Source organism: Trichoplusia ni, chromosome 2, assembly GCF_003590095.1.
Source record: "Trichoplusia ni isolate ovarian cell line Hi5 chromosome 2, tn1, whole genome shotgun sequence".
NCBI lineage: Eukaryota > Metazoa > Arthropoda > Insecta > Lepidoptera > Noctuidae > Trichoplusia > Trichoplusia ni.
The window spans coordinates 3,992,021-4,012,711 of record NC_039479.1 but is presented as its reverse complement, the minus strand read 5'-3'; the positions used below and the strand labels follow the sequence as shown (position 1 = coordinate 4,012,711).

The 20,691-nt window shown below is 35.3% G+C and overlaps 1 protein-coding gene across 1 annotated transcript in view; it reads left to right on the top strand.

Moving 5' to 3' along the window:
- The first annotated feature begins 2,803 nt into the window (after positions 1–2,803).
- LOC113504211 (follistatin) overlaps positions 2,804–20,691 on the top strand; it is a 29,521-nt gene continuing 11,633 nt past the window's right edge. The window contains exons 1-2 of the mRNA XM_026886390.1: positions 2,804–3,220; positions 17,161–17,352. Of these exons, the coding sequence (XP_026742191.1) occupies positions 2,986–3,220; positions 17,161–17,352 (427 nt within the window). The 5' untranslated portion in view covers positions 2,804–2,985. The remainder of the gene's footprint in view (positions 3,221–17,160; positions 17,353–20,691) is intronic.

The window sequence follows — 20,691 nt, the reverse complement described above, 5'->3', positions numbered from 1 at the left end:
TTTTAAATATCGAAACTGTCTATAATCTATATATCTTCATTGAAAACCACTAAAACCCTGTCAAAATCACAGCATCTGCTAAACACAGAAACTTCAAACGACTTTATAGCGGCGAACTAGATTTTGCAGATTTACGGCAACACCCGCAGCATAGCATTAGTGTAAACTCACGTAACATTCGCTCTGCCCTAAACGCATCCCGGAATCCGGAGCAAAATAAACAAATAGACATGCAAATAACTTGCAAACATTAAATGTTATGTTAAACTTATATTACAATAACAAGTAAGCAATAGAAACGTAAACCAACATAAATGAAGAGTAATTTCGAAAATTATACATTCGCGTTTCGGTTCGTGTATTATTTGCGAAATTAACGAAATGGAACACATGACATGATTGGGGATCACGGAGGCGGAAATGTAAAGTCTGTCATTTGTGCAATTACTGGCAGCCTTGCACAGGTCACCCAACGGTTTTCACGAAATGCACAGGAAATTTTAAATTAAATAAGGAACGGGTCTTCTTTTTTTGTTATTCTTTATTTAATTATGTTTTTGTTAGTTCTTATTTTTGAATGAGGGTTTAATTTGAACGATGATAAAAATCATATTGTTAGTTTTTTCTCTAAAACAAAGCAAAGCAAAGAAACATTCAGAATTTGTGTTTTATTTCCCTTTTCATTCTGAACGTGAATATTTTCCAATAGATTAAATAAATTAAATAGCACCATGGTTCCGATATCGTTTGTTTTTTTTTTACTATAACTTCTTTTATTATGATCTTAGGGTCTCTTCTCCCTCAAGGCCCTTGTCGGGTTATCAAAGAGCGACTTTTACATTTTTGTCAACTAGTTTAAAATTTAGGTCATCCTATATATTATTACATAACATAATTCTAGGTATTCTATACAACACAACCCTGCAATAAATAGATAATTGAGTGAGCAGCACACCTACGCGTGCCTACGCTCCGCCGACGAATCGAATCCCGTGATCAATCACTCCATAAATCTATACACACTATAATTATTAGCTTAGCTCCAACTAAATAAATATGTCCGACTAAAATATCATATTATCTGTCTAGATTTTGTCGGATTACATATTTGATGTTACACAGATCTGCATTTGATTAGCATGTCTGGTTTGACTGCTTGAAATTGGCACTGATTTTGGTGAAATTGAAAATGGTTAGAACTTTTATTTCTGTCTTATATTACAACTAAAAATCCATTTCTAAATTTTCTACGCTTTGCATTTTTGTATCACTACAATTTTATAATCATATTAAGTCGCCGACTGCAAATGAGGCTTTACAGTAATTATTAATTGGACACTTATAAGTGCCCACTTACAAGTGTCACACCATGACAGTCGTAACTATAGTTGTTAAATAGTGACGTTGACTCATGTCTGACAAAGTCTCCGACATGCTGTCTGCTGCTCTCTTGGTAGCTATCTGTCTTACGTCATTAAACGTAACAAGGTTATTATGACGTTAAGGAAATTTGAGAAATGTAAAATCGAGTTTTCCTATTTTTTATAATGTTACTCTTAATTAAATAACTAACGTTATTTGATAAAGTAAAACGGGGATAAACATGAGTATCTGTACAAGCACCTCATAATAATGATTTATAGACAGACCCACAGACACATTAGAACTTAACTGCTAATCACTAGCATAAAACCTTTTTGCATAATCATGACTCACTGTCTGGTTAGTTATTCCATTTTTGAATTCTTCCTTTATTTTTTCTGAGAATGCTACATAAATTATGACATTTGTCTGCAAACTAGATGCATCTCGTGCATACATCAAAGTCGCTCACTCATTTTTTTGCGGATAGACAAAAAATGACATTTACATGGAAAAGGACACGATAATCACGAACGACTGTGTTTGTGACCATTTAATTTGACAGATACTAATGATACCTATAACATTCGTACACGTAGTTCGTACCTGCTTATTATGCAGAAAAACGTATAGGTATAGGCGGTTAGTGATACTTTGTGCAGTATCAAAGAATATTTTATGATTATAATTAAAAGAACATTTTCGCCAGCGATCCATTTCGGCATGAAGAGTGAGGTCTTAAATCCGATGGTACCGTTGAATGCAAGTCGAGTGGTCAATCACGAGACGTAGATAATATGGTGTGTGTCGCGTCGCGCGTCGCCAGCGCCCCGCCGGCGGCGCGCCGCAGACCCGCAATCAAGGCGGACTTCTTGAACCATTACCACTAATAATCGGTGGCCGGCTACTGTGCGTTCTCAAAATCATTAGCCCGAGAAATAAACGACAAAATGTTTTAAGAATTCGCATAACATATACCCTTTTCCGCGGACTGGGTGTCTTATCTCAATCTTCATACAATTATTATAATTTAACCTAAATAGATGTAGAACACGAGCATAAGTAAACATACAATATGGTTAATCAGTCAATTAAATAGTATTAGAACAATATCAGAATTAGACGAAATATTTCATCTCACAAGACAAACTTGTTTTTTAGGAATGTAACGTAATAAGCGCCCTTGAAAAGACTTCAACGCTTAACCGACATGAAGTTCATTGATCCAACGCTATTATTGAGCATGCTTAATCAGATTAACTTCAATACAACTATGTGACTCGTTATTACGTAACCCATAAATTATTTAAATCTGAAACGGAATTAAAATAAAGGAACTCTTCACTCGGATATTTGTTGTCCGTGACTCGGTATATAATACATAATTGATAAAATCGGTAATGAGTTGATAAGAGGAAATAAGATGCAAATGTGTGTTAGTTAGTGGTGCATCTGTGGCGGCGTCTCTGGCGGCGGCGGAAGGCCGCTGGTCGCGTGGCGGCGCGGGTCGTCGACACTCCACCACTCGCGCGCTTGGGGCTGCACTTGCACCGGCGGGCGCTCGGCCGCGCGCGCCTCGCCGCGCTCAGTCTGCGTCGGCTCTCCGCAGGGGTACAGCGTCGGATGCGTGGCCGGGGAGGTGCAGCGGTCACTTGTTGCAGGAGGCGCGGCACGTGTGTGCGGTGGGTGTGCGCGCACGTGCGCGGCGGCGCGCCCGCTCGCAGCCGGCCCAGTGCCGCGGCGGCCGGCGTGGAGCGCAGAGCGCCGCACGCGCCGGCATGCGACGCTAGCGGGAGCATGCGGCTGCCCTTGCTGCCGCTGCTCGTGCTGCCGCTCGTGCTTGCGCGCCCGGCAGCAGGTGAGCATTGCATTCTATACTTACACCGGTCACACACCACTTGTCGATACTTTGCTCGAAAAACTGCATTTCGTAAACTTTTAAATTCAAATTATTCACCCGGTAACACGAAAAGTTTCTTACATGTACAAGTTTTCAAGTAACGTTCGGTTTACTGAAAGCGCAAAGTAAATTACCTTACCATAAGTTTATTATAATTTCGTTAAAGTACTGTAGGCCGAGTGTAAAAAGTTGCTTATACTTAAAGTTTTTACGCGTTCGGGAAATTGCACTCCGTAAAGTTTACAGCATTCGTTTTGATATTATTAAGTTGATTTCCGCCGAATAAAACAGTATCAGTGAAAAGTTTTAAAGTTTTAGAAGTTTCCTAAACTTTCAGTAGGGTTATAGAAGTTTTCGATTTGGTGAACATTCAGCGTGTTTGATATTCATAAGGTTATTTGGCAAGGTCCTCGTTTTCTCACTTTCTATATGGGTACGTTATTGTGTATTGAGATCATTTGGCACAGCTGCATGTGTTCATTGTTTCACCTGACCGTTTTATCTGTCGTGTGCTTTTGTAAAGTTATTTTGGAATTTAAACATGTGAGATAATAAATAGCGTGTGTGATTCTAATATATTATTAGGTTGGGAGTGTTTATTTGTGTGTGTAGGTAGAGTATAATTAATTGGGATGAATTAATCGCGACATGTGATAAGTAAGGCGGTGAGACCGGTGGGACGGCTTCCGCGCGGCGTTACGCGTCAGACGGACCGTTTTAAATGTCCAAACTTATAATAATATCGTATAAATGTTGCGACTTTTATCAAACCAGGCTTTTATTCAATAAATATTTGGTTTTAACAAAACTTTTTAGGATCGTTACTGATATTATACTGAAGTGTTTTTGTAACAATTCCAGTCATATATTTCGCACTATAAAAAATGTTTATTCATTTTTAAGTGCTAAAAAACTTTTAAAAGAACTTTACAGGTATATTCCGTAAAAAACTATTTTTGGATGAAGCATTTCTAAAAACATAAATTTGTGTGTATATATGTGCTAAAAAGATTTTGTCTAAATTCTTGTCAAAAATTAAATAAGTTTAAAAACTGTATCCTCAAGTGCCAAAGTAAAAAAATACCAAAAATTTATTAAACACTTTTAATCAAAAACATTAATTTCACCAGACTAAACTATATCTTAGTTAGTTCTCTTTCCTTACAAAACATAGTTCTGCTTGACGCTAAGTGCGGAAAGCATTAAAAGTATCAAACACTTAAAGTAAAAGTAATATTATATAATATAGTAAAATTAATATAGTAATAATAACACCTCTTTTAAACACATTTGTGCCAACTAAAAACTTCCTTAAATTAAAATAAAAAACATATGAAACTCTTATTCAAATGTTTTTGCGATTCGATAGGACTTACAATAAATCTATACAGCCTTATTCCTATTTCAAGTCTTAAAGCTTTGTTATTCAGAACAAACATCAAACAAAATTGAATTACCTTTTATCTAATTACTCTAAAACCAAGATCTCTTTCTCAGAAACTAAAGTACCTATAATATTTACCGCCATCCGTCAAATGTTAAAAAAAAGTTATCAATAAATTTAAAGCTGAGACATTTATTAATCGTCCGCATGAGGAAAAAGTTGTCTCTGACTAATATCTATACAGTCATAGACATCAACCTTCGTATCTTAGAAGCAATTAAACTCTCATAAAGAGTTTAGTTATAAATATCTGAATTAAACATATTCCTCAGTTTCTGAGAAAAAAAATAAGGAAAAAGTTGCTTTTTACGAACTGTGAATATTACGTTTTTTTCCTCTCCTCACTTAATATTACTGAAACTTGCTTGAGATTCAGCTGTTTGTTTTGACTCCTTATAATAAATGTCAAATCGATTTTTTAACCCCTCACGTATTTAACTGTTTTATTCATTTACAATATAATAACTAAATAGAATCAACTAACGTAACTAGAATCAAAATAAATGTTTAGAAAGTGCCTGAAAAGGCTCACTTCAAATAAATACATTTCGATTTTGATTTGAACAATGATTATAACGATATTCTAATAAAAATAGTTTTAGTTCCAATAACCATAAAATTCAACCAACTTCGACGAAAATCCAATTTCTAAGATCTATTTTTGAAAGCATGAAAAGTATTTTTTTAACATTTAAATAGAAATAAATTCATATCGGTAACATATTTTCGAACCATTCAATAATTATAACTTACACAAAGCTATAAAACCGCGTTCAGTTTTTAAACGGTGACAAAACAATGTTAACTGAACTCTAAATATCGAAAACGTAAAACATTTAAACTCTGCTTATCCCACTTCTTTAGTAAACTCAAATGAAAATAAACTAAGATCAAATCCTCTGAAAACCTCACCACGTAGTTGCTAGGTGCTGTAAAATGAAATGAATATTACAATTCATTTTCAGTGTCCCATGAATAGTTAAAAAGCGTTGAGAACTGACCTAGCAACAGCATAGTAATAAGTATTACTTGATACGTTATTTAAATATGTTGTTAAGAAGAAAGTGCCTAAACTTATTACAGTTAAACAGAAAAATAACAGTAAGTTAGACTGACAGAGAATAACAAGTCCTCACTTGTTAATTACAGAGTATTTAAGAAAATACTTAGGAGAATGAAAATAATAATTTATTAATATACTTATAAATCGAGCAGTAGTAATTTTTTATAAAATATTGTCTTATTTATTTAATGATAAGAAAAAGCAGACTGGCATCTGAAAGTTTTGCTAGTAAGTCTTCCATATTTCAAGAATTACATTTATAGATAATTGTTACGAGTAAAAGATTCTCCCTTTAGACTTTTTTGAAAGTCACCTGTTACAGAATTCCCTAATTTAAAATCAAAATACATTTACTCAAATTAGGGTTTAATGTACCACTTTTTGAACGTCAAAAACAACAGGCAACATAAGAGAGCACCTCAAATCGCCCTTAATTTGCTTTAGTCAAAAAGAAGAAATGTCGCAAAAATACTCTACAGAGCAGTTGTAAAACCTAGCACAATCTAGACAGAATTCCAACTTATCTAAAATTATAAATATTCTAAAGAAAGAAGTTATTAATGAATGTAGCATAAAAACTGATTAGTTGGCTAGGGAGACGAATAGTTGCATCGAAGCGAGACGTGAAGGAAGCACGCTTTTGAGTGACGGTGACAACAGCGACGTGTCCCGAGTGACACTTGTAAAGTGCAAATGAAAGAAAATATTTAATTAATGAAAATGATTTTCGTATATTTGTATAAAAAATCCGTATTCTTAAATGCATATTAGCTTCATCATTTTGTATGCTTTTCGTGTAAAAATATTTTCGAAGCGATATAACTCATTTAGGCAAATGACATCGATGTTATAATTTAGTCATTAGATTAAGAATTATAGCGTTTTTATTATATTCAGAAACTTAAATTAGTAACCATTATAAATGTTCGATCCTATATATTCCAATTAAGAGGACTCTGCCCTGCAATGTAATGCATTCGAAGTTAAATTTAAAAACAACATTTTCAAAAAGATCATTTTTTATTGCATCCATAAGACATCGTCATCGTCAAACTAATTGGTTCTTCAAAATAATTGCCATATTTTTATGCGTAACATAAATATTATATCGGCTGCCAATGTCATGTCATTTGCGGTCCCAAAATAATAAGCGGTGCTCTCAAATCCGAAAAATGCGGTCGTATTTGAATAGGCAATAAAACTAAGGAACTGCAGGTATGCGGCAGAGTCCGCTACATAACCAAGTCTCAATGAAATTTTCGTCCCAATTCTAGAGTTCCAATGCATTGAGCTTGAATATTTCGTCCATAAAAATGGCTAGGTAAGGCGCGTACATGCGGCAGTAACGTTTAGGTGAAATTAGCGGCAGTTAGCGCCTACTTCTACGTATTTAATATCCACTTAAGTGAATAACATAATATTTCTGTCTGGAAAACATCCGTTGGTCGGCTAGACCGCGCCGTGGCGGCTGGCGGCTGCCCGTACCATGCCGACCAACACGCATGTAGCTTTAAATACTTGTTTTCACATCATTAAGACGATGTCTGGTTGATTTCATGACCTCCGTGAATTAATAAATGTTGTTAATAGCTTCATTAACATTATAATTTGTTACATGATAAGATAGACTGACTTTTAATAACTTTGTAAGCATATTGGTCAGATTAGCATACAGCGACTAGTTTGTTCATTAAGCGGACATGTAGAAATAAACACTTTATAGACTATTTATAAGAGTTTGTGAGAGGAAAATGGTATTCAAGATTAAATATCTCATTATTGGCCTTTGATAATTATTCTTAAGAAGTTAAGAATGAACTTCAAATCAAATAAAAATGTACGCGAGTCGGTCAAATATGCCTCTACCTAAAATTGTTACAATAATTGTGTTCACTGAACAAAACCCACTCGTATCATTCAAAACAACAGAAGAGCGAAAAACAAAACAAGTCTAATAAAATGCAGTTGATTGCCCAAGAAAATTACATAGTAAATTCTAAATATAGAATTTGAATTGAGATAATGAAAACGAACACATTACTTAACGCAATTACGAGCGCGAATATCATCAGTGTATTGTGAACCTCGTAAAATTAGTCATGACGGTTTAAACGACCGGCACGTGAATTATCTAACCAACAAGAACCACGGACTAGCGATAATTTTTAAGCGTGTCTTTCTCGTTTCAAATTTTGCTGCGATACCCCAAAATTATCGCTGTCATGTCGCTTTTGTAAGGTAGGTAGTACCACTGCCGTTAGTGTGAGCTTTTGAGCATTTGGCTGCGATTTCGTGTGGTGGGTGCTTGATATTTGCATGTGTAAATAAATATTAAAGAGTTCGGTCGTCTGGCTGGTCGATCTGCCGGCGCCGATGATTCGAGAGGAACCGCACATCGGACGACGTGCACCTGCGGGCTGGTGACGATCCGTATCGATATCGATGCCACGATAAAAATAAACAGGCATTAAATTTACGATTTTTATACAAGGTTTTAGTCCCCCAGATATTTTTATAACTATTTACCAAATATTATGTTTTATATTTTTATTTTACTATCGAGTAATTGTTTATATAAACAGTTGATAAGTATCTGTGGTGTAGCGAGTGGTAGCGACAGCAAGATACATGGTGACCTGACACTTGTCAAAAAAAATGACGAGTGACGAATTTATCGACAGCCAGTGCGTAGGTACGTCTCACGTATGTCGTTTATTGTTCTCCAATATGCACATTACGTCGCCACTAACGGGTTTATTGCTTTGGAATGATCGCGGCCGTCTGCATGCCAAGCGGCGATTCCTGGTGATCGCCCCTTTGAATTATGCGCACGGGCACGCTTACGCGTCTGCATTCAATCGCCTCACGAGATTTATGTGTGTCCCGCCTGTTTGCCACATACAAATATTTCCATGAATTTCGACGTGAGAAGTCCGGTGTGCCCCGAGTGGCCAGCACACGCCACTCACCGCCGCCGCGCCCGCCTCTCCTCACTTTCAACCTCACCTCGCCATCTGCCTTATGTTATCTCTAACGAGGAATTTGCATCAAATTGCTGCCTATACACTTCATTTATCATAACGGCTAGATTCAGTTTGTTATCTATGCAAATGTAATCGATATAACGGTTATTTTATTTATTTCGATTCGAATTCATTAAGCAAATACGTCTAAAAGCTATATCAAGTCGAACCGATTATGCAGTGACTTGTTTATGACCTCCAGTTTAATATAATAAATCTTGACTAAGTTTTTAAATCACTGATAAAGTGTTAGAGAAGTATATTGGTTTTCGTGTCATGTGCGAAGTTATGTATTACGTATATACGGACGTGTCATTTTTATCGATATTTCGATGAAGACGCGTGCGTTCGCATCACTAGCGTGAATGCATGGCGAGGTGCAGTCGTCAGTGCAACGTTGAGCACTCCCCCGCTATTGTTTGTAAGAATTGAAAAAATACGCGAGTCGCGGGCGCTCGACCCGCGCCGCCGGTCGCCGCCGCCCGGACCGGACACAAAAACCGGAGTATGTTATATTCTGTCTCGCCACTTCGATATTTCGCGCTTGTCTTTGATTACACGATATATTGACTAATAACTTATCGTGATATAAGTTAGATGACGAGCGATATAATATATAATGTATGATATATAATGTATAATGTATGATATAATGTATGCATGTAGTTCATAATTTTTACAATTTCTTTTCTCAGAATACTTTCTTCATCAAAAACCGAATAATAAACTTCATTCATAAATTCAATGTACATTTCGATTACAAAAAATCGTGTAGAGTCAGTCAATTTTCCGGAAAAAGTATTTTCCGAATAATATTTATGAAATTTTGGTTTGGAATATTGAAAGCCTTTTATGCTATCGGGTGTCATGGAGCCTGGTGGTACCCTCACTCATTGTTTTCGGATGCAGACGACTATCCGATTACTAATTGAACCTACGAAGCCCTCGGTATAATACCTTTATCAGAAATCAAAATAAAAAATATTTACGAGTAAGCATCCATGGTTTTTTGTGCGTATTTTAAGCGACTCTATTTTTACGTTAATTGCCTTTTGTTACAATTATTGTGTTTGCTCAATCTATGTTTTTTTGTCCAATAATTAATTATTGTTTTAAACTTAATATTCTATAAGTTTTCTTTAAGTTACGAGACAGTTTTCAGTTCGTCATAAGTTGTGTTAATGTTTTTAATTTTAAAGTTGCTGACAATAGAATCCTATCCGTAATTTTCGTAGATAAAAACTCTTGAAGTGATAAATCATTGTTTGAATAAATTTTCAGTTCAAAAGTTCCAGAAAACAATTTCAATAAAACATGACTTAGTTCCCTTAAAATACAAAATTTAATAACTATGCAAACTTTCATAGTTTATGTTAAAATTTTAATAAATCTGAATTTCAAAGTGTCCTTACTTAGGTCCCGGCATAACTAACCGGTACTCGAATATCGTATACCTAACAATTACTCCAATTTAACGTCCCTGAAATTAAAATATTTAATCAAACGGCTAGACGCTGACTTGTCATATTATGCAAACTGTGTCTTCGGTCCACAACTCCACACACACCTGCTTAGCTTTGTCCTTCATTGTCCCAGAAACAAGATGTAGGTCGGCTGGAGGCTGGCGGCTGCCAGACAATCACAATTTTAAATGAGGTACCCTTTCCAGGCTAGACGGACTTTACAATACCTATATAAATGCATTTCATTATCCCGTCGCTAGGTGTCGCTAGAGGCTTTATTAGGCTGTCTGAGCAGGCCTTTGTCATAGCCACTTCGAAGTTGGGCGGTAAAACTTTATAGCTCATTAATAGTGATTATCTTACCTACTAGTTAACTGTTTTGTAGAGTTTATGACGTACCCTCCATAAACTGGCGTTTTGTATTAAATTGAGTAACTGTCGTCAAGTTAAACTGGATGTGATTGTCAACTTGCTTAAGTTATAGGTATTTTTAACTATGGTAAATGATAATCGTCATTCCGAGCCAAATTTAAATACTCATTCTGAACTCTACAATTATCAATTGGATATTTAAATTGCCTTCACAGAAATATTAAACATCAATTCAAAGAAATCATTTAAGATAAAATATAACTTCAATAAAAATCTTAGTAGGTAAACAGGATACATCAATATCAAAATTTAAGAAAAATATCTATTGAAGAATAAAATTACCTACACTTAGCGACACTTTGTTTATTAAACTCTCGGCCAATAATAATAGTTGCTCTTCGTAAATCACTCAAATTATTATTTGACGTAATCGAATGGGAACGGATGTTATTAAATGATTTGTTTATAGTCCAGATTAAACAGCCGACGATTATAATTAGATATACCGATTTAAACTCTTACTATTCTTGGGCCATTCATATTAAGCCCAGTAAACAGGGTTACCATTCATTAATAGCTACGCAGATTAAGATTAACTGGTGTTAATTACAACGAGTATAATTAAATGGAAAATTTAGTTACATGCTAAATTAATATGATTGTACTGAATAGGTATGTTCTCAATATTTTTTAAATGTAAAACGTCTACTTCTTTATTCTAATTATGATCTAATAATTAATTATAATTGTATTATAATCTTTACAAAGAGCAACGAAAAGAGATTATCTTTTTAAATTTCCTCGCACGAAAAGTCAACGACTTCACAAATATATTTTAAATTCGGAACTATGCATTCGAAACGCGTCAGTTGTCTATGGTTCAAACTTTCTTTTAATTATGAAAAAAGTTTTTACACTTTGTAGTTGTCACTGGGCGGTGACAGTCAACCCTGTGAATATCGGGCAGTTGACAAGCATGACGCGCCACTGGTCTATTTACGGCCTGGCCGCTCTTGACACCGCACTTGTTTGTTTTTCACGTTCGTTTAGAATTCGCCCGCTAATTGCTCCAACAATATTATCTGTACACATCGGATTGTAACGAAACTATTTTCGATGTAGATAACGATTTTTGTACGTATTTTTATGCTTCATTACGTTTTTAACCACGCACGTGGTTTTACGTATGTTTAATTGTGACTGAAATTTATGACTTGATTTTGTTGCGACTTAAAATGAATTTAAAGTGCGGCTTTGGAAAATAATGAAGCTTTTTATTTATTTAAAATGATTTACTTCTGTAAGAATATATCTCACTGTACGATTTTTAAACGTATTTCCAAAAACAAAACGATGAACCGTTTGCGTTGAAATGGTTGGGGGTGCCTTCGTCCCCACTTAACAACCACCACTTCAGTACTTGACCAGGTTCTCACACTTGACCCTCAGGCTGTCACCTTTTATGTATCTAAATGATTCATATATAGAGTAGTGCCCAGTAGTAAAGCATTGAAAAAAATTATAGACTTTTTTATTTATTTGTTCTCTTTTCAATGCTAGCCCATAAATAGATAAATACTACTTAGGAATAATATTACACTATGCTGTTAATTTTAAGTAAATTATAAGTTTTAAGTTCTTGTGAAGTCATTTTCCTTGGCACTTTTTTTAAGACTCGAAATCAGGCAGGGTAGCCTGGAAAAATATCAGCCCCAATCGGGCGCCACAACTGAATTTCTAAATTTAATATTATTGAAAAAAAAAAACAAAATATATTATTTTTGTCTGCGTACTCCTAGTACATATTTTCGATTAATATTTAGCTCACGATCAGGTCCTTGGTTCCATTTATCAAAGTGAATTAATATGCAATACTAGTAGCGCTTCCCAGACTTCGTGTGAACCTTATTTATAATTTTAACCATCAGGATGTTATTACTGGAAGTGACAACTATTGTCCTAACTATAGTTAGGTTATGTGTTAATTATGAGGTGGTCTGACAGAAGACTCTCTTGATTTTCTGCCTCTTCCAGTGACTTTTGAATATAACCGAAGAATTTCTTTCTTTCTTTCTTTCTTTCTTTCTAATTGTTGTGTTTGGAAAAAAATGTATTTTTAGGCTTCCGTCCCCAAAGGGAGAAACGGAGCCCTATTATAGAAGCTTCGCTGTCAAATAATTAAAAAAAAACTACGTACATACAATATTTGCAAAACAACTGCACACAAATTCAATAAGTTGCGTACTTAAACTAATTCCTACATCATTATCATCAAGCCTGCAAAAAAACCACAGCATGGCATAGTATCGTATATTACCTACTCTCCTTATTCCATTCTCGTCTGTATCTTGCTCTACATGTTACTAAATAATCTAAACCGACTTTTATTCCTGCCTCTATTATCTGAAACCAACACACATTAGTACAGAGGTTAATAAACAGCAATAATATACGTAATGTAATAAATAAATCCCATCAAACATAGGCCACGTGTAACTGGTACATATTTTTTGCGTGAATTTCTCACACCTACACAGCGCAGCCGGATACCGGCTCCGAATTGTGGCGCCAAAGTTGACGGAACCGAGCGATGTGCGCGAAGACTGAGTATGAATGGGACGAAGTGTCAATCGAACTTACAGTGTATGTCTTAGAGGAATTGTTGTAACTAAAAATGAGTCGTAGTGTGTTAACTGTATTTTATGTATATCTACCATAATTAAGTTAGATTAGATAGATAGAACTGGACTCGGAATACTGACGATTTCATACAAAGTAATAATCTTTCAAAACTGAAGATCGTAACAACCTTTACTTAGATATTACAGCCTCGTGACAATTGGACGGACTGACAGTGATAGATCACAAATCCTAATAAAAAGGCTTGTTTGTTTTGCGATTTATAATTGATGATCTTGGTTATAAACTCAAAGAAAATATAATCAAAATAAAGGCTTAATATTTTTCTAATTTCTATTATTTCCAATAGTTATAACGTTAAAGGCATCTCAATGCATCCGACGGTCCACTAAAAAAAAACGTAGACGATGGTACGGACAGCTAGTTCCGTAGCCACCATAACCACGACAACTCTAAGAAGAATGATACGAAAGAGAAAATAAGAGAGCGTTATACGTTCTAATCTATATACATTAAAACAAAATACAAATCCCATATGAAAGTAAAACAATTGTTTTCGCGAAAGCCCTAGGCACTACGCCAGCCTCTAGACTTTTCCACGGCTAACCGTTATTCATTTCACATTCAGGTAACGAAATTAGTCTGATTCCGTAAATTACTATTGATAGTGACATAGGATATCGGTACTAGTGCCAAACAAGTGTCAGGTGTAGCTCACGTCACTGCGGTCTCGGGAAGAGAGAACGGATTGCGTTTATTGAATACAAATTATTTTGAATGTTGTATAGGTATTATATTAGATATAACGATGTGTTTATGCGTGAATTGGAGAGACTTTTTGTTGCGTGCTGCGGAGATTTTTGTACGTAACGAATAGTAGTGCAAATTCTATACACATAAGCACTGCCTTCTTTTAATTTATGTTTCATTTTAAGTAAAACATAATGAGTTATAAGAAGGGGGAAATATAACCTGAAATTAGACTAATTTACGCAATACTATAGCATAAATTAAAGCCCGTGATTTAATGATAGGTATTTTAGTATTTGTAGTTTTCACATTTTATACGTTACAGCAAAATAACAGAACTATACCGACAGATATTCTTAACTATGATGACTTATGTATGAATCTATACTGTATTATACCACCTCGTAAATTAAGTCTTAATATTTTATCTTCGTCTCATTCATACTCTGAAGCTGTGAGATATAAGGAACATGCTTCTATGGGCGGCGGAGTCATTGGCCGCGCTCGCCACACTAAAATCATATTCGAATGTATTTACATTTCTTCCAAGGTGCTTTACTGCCAAGTACTAAACGAGAACCGGTCAAGCGCGCTCCGAACATTAACGTGCTATATATCAATGTTAAACTTTCGCGATTTTAATAAAAAAAAACGTTATAAGTTGCGACCGCGACTCTAATGAATTTCACGGCGGTTTAAACAGTTGGCGGGAACTAGCTGGCAATTGTTTTCAGTAGAATACTTTCTAGATGAATTTTCTACCTTCTACGGGATCTTGTGTGATAATGTTAAAAATTGTTTATAAGTTTGTAAAAGCAATCAAGTCAATGAGAGCGTAGCAGAGGTTTGTGGATATGTTAAACGTAACACGCGTAAGCAGAATATACTGACTAGATAAGTCAACGAAACTCGCATCCAAATACTTGAATTATTATGTGGACTCATCTGTCGTTGAGATATATGAATATCTTGCTAACATTTTACCCGATCGAGCAAAGCTGCCAAATCTGCCAATTATCAAATATATTCGACATTGAAATAGACAGATATTATTAATTTTAAATAAAACAATTGATGTTTTTGTTGAGAAAATATTAATAAACATATATTTAAGAATACGTAATACGAATTTCGAAATACTAAAACTAAAGGAGTCATTGGGTGTATCATATTCTCCAATACACACACCTTGATTTTATTATTTATCATTCTAATAACGCTAATAAATTATTATTGATATACGATATCTTTAATAAATTACAAGCCATTTTAATATTTAAGCTTAAACTTCAGAATCTAAAACCAATACTTTTGTAAATAATGTTAAAAAGAAAAATGCAAAATAGTCCCTAATTTTAGTAACTGAATGCATTCATTTATTCATATTAGTCACTTAACACAAAAATAGCCCAGATATTTATTTCCTATTAATACTGTTTTACTAAAGAAATGAATAGCAAAAAACAGAAATAGGCTACACAAATATCAGAAAAGAATAAAAAGCATTAGACGTCTTTTTTTTAAAAGCAAACGCTTGGCAACGGCAATAAGGCCTGTTCACATCGTAAAAAAAATATCCAAATATCTATAATTCATATTGAATACATCGTCGTTAGCCTCATAATAAAATTGATTAACACGTCTACAGTTAATAAAACACCTCATCGAAAAGTAATAGCATTTTAATCACCTTGCATTGATTTATTTTAAGCAAACTAACGGGTGATTACGTAACTGTCTGAAAATTTGTTATGCACTATGACTAAACAATTCTAGACTACCTACACAGATCGACAGACGATCCAATATAGAAACGTTGAAGATATTAAGATTTATTTTCTCTAATAAGGTTTATTGTTTTCTGCCTAAAGCCAAAGGCCTAATACTCGACTCCCTAGTAGAGTTTTAGGCTTGTCTATTCATAAAAGTATTAACACTTTTGAACCGGGAAATTATATTCGATTTGACACATTCGAAACAGCCTAAACGAGCCTTATTTATAATGAAACTTGTATTAGTATGACTGCCTGATCAATAACGAAGCAGTTATCTGGTAAACGAATATTAAATGTAGAGTCATCATGGAGGATACATGCAACTAGTTGCTACGCGCGGATAATATTTTTTACTACTTAAATATTTAAACTCCAGTATTTTTTTGTCTTTATCACTCGATTAAATCATTACTTGGTGATCATTAGTATAAACCGTGCTAATCGTCATGAAGCTGGTTAATAAAACTTAGGCCCGCATGCTACGAGCGAACACTATAATTAAATTGTTTACCAGACGTTGACGATTATATCTTAACCGATTACAATCGATCAAAACCGTTATCGTGTCCCGTCGATCGATCATTAAACCGTAAAACTTTCATAACTTTATCCTTAGATCCGTATTTTCGAACGAGTAGTTGTAAAAAGTCAATCGATTAGTAGTTATAGCCATGTCGGGTTGCGGTCGCTTGGTTGCGTTGCCGGCCGGCGCGGGCGCATTGAAAAATAGTGTCTGGCGGTCGTCTAGCGCGGCGCGGGCGGCGCGCGGCGGCGGCGGGCGCGGGCCGGCCCTGCCCCGTGACTCACGCGCAGGAATCCGACCGAATACGGCGCTCCGGCAGCGGACCTAGCCTCCAGACATCTGTTCAATTTATGTTTAGTCTGGACCCGGAGCGAACGTTTTATTATACCGCAGTATTGTAATTTCGTATTATAATGTAGCGTCGATTTGTAAATATTGCCAACCTATAAATTTAATCAGCTCTGTAATATACGTTATGTAGGTCCGACTGTTGGTATTGCTACACTTCCGTTTAGTATTGAATAATTTATACACTGTTTTGCATAATGCATCGTGCTGAACGTTATCTGATTCTTTGAAAAAACTGTATTATTTTCACATTTGCAGTCAGCACCTGAAGTTCATGAAATTTATCAGATTTATGAGGCACCGGAATGTATTTAAACCTATTAAGAAATTTATGAAAATAAGCACAGCGATGTTTTTAAAAATCCTTTGGCGTTAATTACTTACATTGATGACCGTACTAGAAAATTAACTTTCTTTATAAATTATTAACAGTTTTCTAAGCAAACCTAATAACCATATTCCGTTCTTATACTAAATCCTGGTCCTTTCTCCATTAGCCGGGATCTGCTGGACGGGGATGGACCGCGGCGGGCGCTGCAGCTCGGTGGCGGCGCTGCGCGTGGGCCGCGCCGAGTGCTGCGCCGGCGCATCGCGCGCGCCCGCGGCCTGGAGCCCCGACGACATGGACAGTGGACAGATATTCTTCTACAAAGTGCTCTCCGGAGGCGTCTCTTGTGTTGCTTGTGCAGGTACATCATTCATTTAATATGGAGTTTCTTGCCGGTTCTTCTCCATAAGAATGACACTATGGAACCGTGCAACTAGAGTCAGTAATGTAACGTTTTAAAAGTGCCTGAAAAACGGCGTATTTGAAAGATTTTTAATTTTGATATTTAATACAGTAATATAATTTAAAGCTTTAAACTTCCTATAAATTTGCGCATTGATCAGTGCTTAGTTATTTGATGACATCAATTGTAGAGGCGATTGATTAATAATATTTGTTACGCAAATTGGAAATAGAAAAAAGTATCAAACGACTAAGGGTCTAAAAAAAATTCTGACGTTGTTGACGAGGTGTATTTGTGTGTTTGTACGTCCATTTTCGTTTTTGCCTATAGGTAACATGTTGTGCGTTAGATGCGTATTTTACTAACGTTTGCTATCACGTTTGTTTACGTCTGTAAGTCGTAGCCATTTCCTCATTAAATTAACTAAATGGCCACATCCTTCCGGGCGAATAGTTCTACGAAAAAAAACTGCCCAATTAGAATTCAAAGAAGGTACTGTTTGTGTAGTAATTCGATACGAGAATGACGTCATGTGATGAAGCTATTCTATTTTAGTTGTGATAGTTTTGTCAACAAGTTTGGAAGGAGCTGTGGAGTTCATTCTAGAATAAAAGTGTTTCCATGGAAATATGCTTTTTCAGTACAGACAAGGCTTTTCCAGGATTAATCTGAACCTATTCAACATAGCTACAAGTAAGATCTCGATATTATAAAAACCATGCCTTCAATATCAATAATGTCATTTTTCATCTTTCTAAAACGGAACTAACAGACACACTCAGATATTTTTGTTATATCTTATATAATTGAGATAGAGATTGCAAATCAAGGCATATGCTATAAGCACTAGGCAGAAATATAAAGTTCAATTGTATCTAACCAACGTTTCCATTAAGCGCACCAAACATTTAATGATCGCGTGTCAGCCGCGAACATAATGGGTTGCGGTGAGCCAATCGCGGTCGCTGTTATAAGTAGCGAATACACTGCGCGCTCGTGATTAAACACTCCAATAATTAACATAGGCAGCATGCAATGTAATTGAATATTCACGGGATATGCAAAAAGTCGTCGAAATCGAAACTTTTACTATATTTTTACTATGTTTTGTAATTGAAAGTTCCTTTTCCAAAATGTATCACAGTACAACAACTGAGCTAAGTAATACATATGTGTATTGAACAATTTGCTTATACATAAGTCAATGGACTCGGGAGACGGTCCTGCCTTAATACTAATGGCTTCAATCAAGTAAACAAACAAATAAAACTAAAACGGGCTGTTAGAACCAATTGCTGAGCAAATAATAAAATTGGGACGTCGAGTGCATCGCCCGATAGATGAGCACTGCGCACCGAATAAACGCGCTTGGCAAACTGTCAAAAATTTGAATGAAATTTAGAAATAAACAAATAATTTCTCAAATAAATGAATTGTTTTGGCAGAGGAACCTTATGTAAGAGCATTCATCGTAGCTTGCATATTTTGTAAGTCATACATTAGGAGACGAAAAATAACAATTTGAATTGATTGGGTGCGAGCGAAATATTACAGCGGCGAGGAATAATAGGTTGAGATCAAGACTAATGTGTAATGAGTACCGACTGCCGGATACATTTTATTTGTAGTTTCATCAATTGCACTCACATTAGTTAATGATACCTTTTGTCGCAAACGGTTTTTTTTATAAAAAAATGTGTTTTATTTTTACAATTCGGTAGATACCCAAAGGGTAAAAACGGAACTCTATTACTGAGGTCCGTCTATCACTACGCTGTATCTCATGACTTTCACCCGATAAGATGCTGTTGCCGCTATAACAATAATTGCTTAAAATGTCATGAATCTGATGGGCTTCCAATTTTTTTTTTCATTATATTTGTTCGGAAAGCTCAGTGTCGCAAATCTGTAGCAATTGATTGATTAGTTTTTGACTTTATGTCACGAAAATACATTTCAGCCTTTAATATCTAATTCTATTCAATAAAAACGTGTTAAACATAGTTGGTATTTGGTATAACCTGCGAGTCTGTCTTTTGCTACTTTCGTCATTTACGAGCGACGCAGGACCGAGTATTTGGTATCTCACTTTGATCATCGCTCGAACATATTTGCCGGGCCATCACGGCAGCCATAAAATACTCGATTCTATCTAAACATTTTGATATTTATTAGAGATGCGCCGAATAACTATTCGGTATTCGGTATTCGGCGTATTCGGCAATTTTTTCACTATTCGTATTCGGCCGAATTACTCGGTTTGGTGCCGAATATATTCGGTTCTTTTTTTTCCGCCACATTACCTGATGTAGAACTAAAAGATATATAACTTATTCTGTTATAAGTCTACGGAATACTATGAAAAAATTGTTGAATTCAAAAAAACTTTAACTCAGTGTTTATTTATAACCAAAAATCAGCATATTTATTTCTTAAACAACAGCATTTTACTTACAACTTTCAAGTCAATATTTATTTTTATTTTAAAAACGCTTTAATCAGTCTTTAATCATAAATTATACTTTTAGACCTCCAAACAAAATATTTCAACCATAGAACAAGATATAATCCCTACTATAATATTATAAATTCGAAAGTAACTCTATCGGTCTGTCTGTTACGCTTTCACGTCTAAACCACTGAACTGATTTTAATGAAATTTGGTACAGAGATAGAGTTGACCTTTTGAAAGAACATAGGATAGTTTTTATCCCGGACTTTTGAAGAGTTCTCTTGGAAACGCGATATAACCGACCTCGACGCGGTCGAAGCTGTGGGGTGGGCGAGAAGCTAGTAATATTTATTTCTGAAACTAAACAGTTAAAACTTTAAAAATATTTTTTTTTAAATGTTTAATCTTGCGGGTGGCAAGTAAGGACATGTTGAAACCTGTTTACGCGGGGAGGCAATACAATTTTGAACCGAATAGTTCGGCCGAATATTCGGTTCGGTAAACTTTAAACCGAATAGTATTCGGCATTCGGTTATTCGGTGAAACCACTATTCGGCGCATCTCTAATATTTATCTACATGTGTACGTTTAAATATCGAGACTTATGAGCTGTGGAACAGATGCTGAAATGTAGAGCCGCCGTTATCGGAACGACATCTACCGGATGCTATATTAACTACTTTAATGTTACATAAAACATACTATTTTACACAAATTTCAAAGTATGTTTTAGATAAAATATAATTGACTCGACCCAAAGATGGTCCTTTCGTACGTAATCTGTGTTGCCATTGTTGAAACAAATAATGTATGCTGTGCTTAGCGCATATTAAATTGGCTACTTC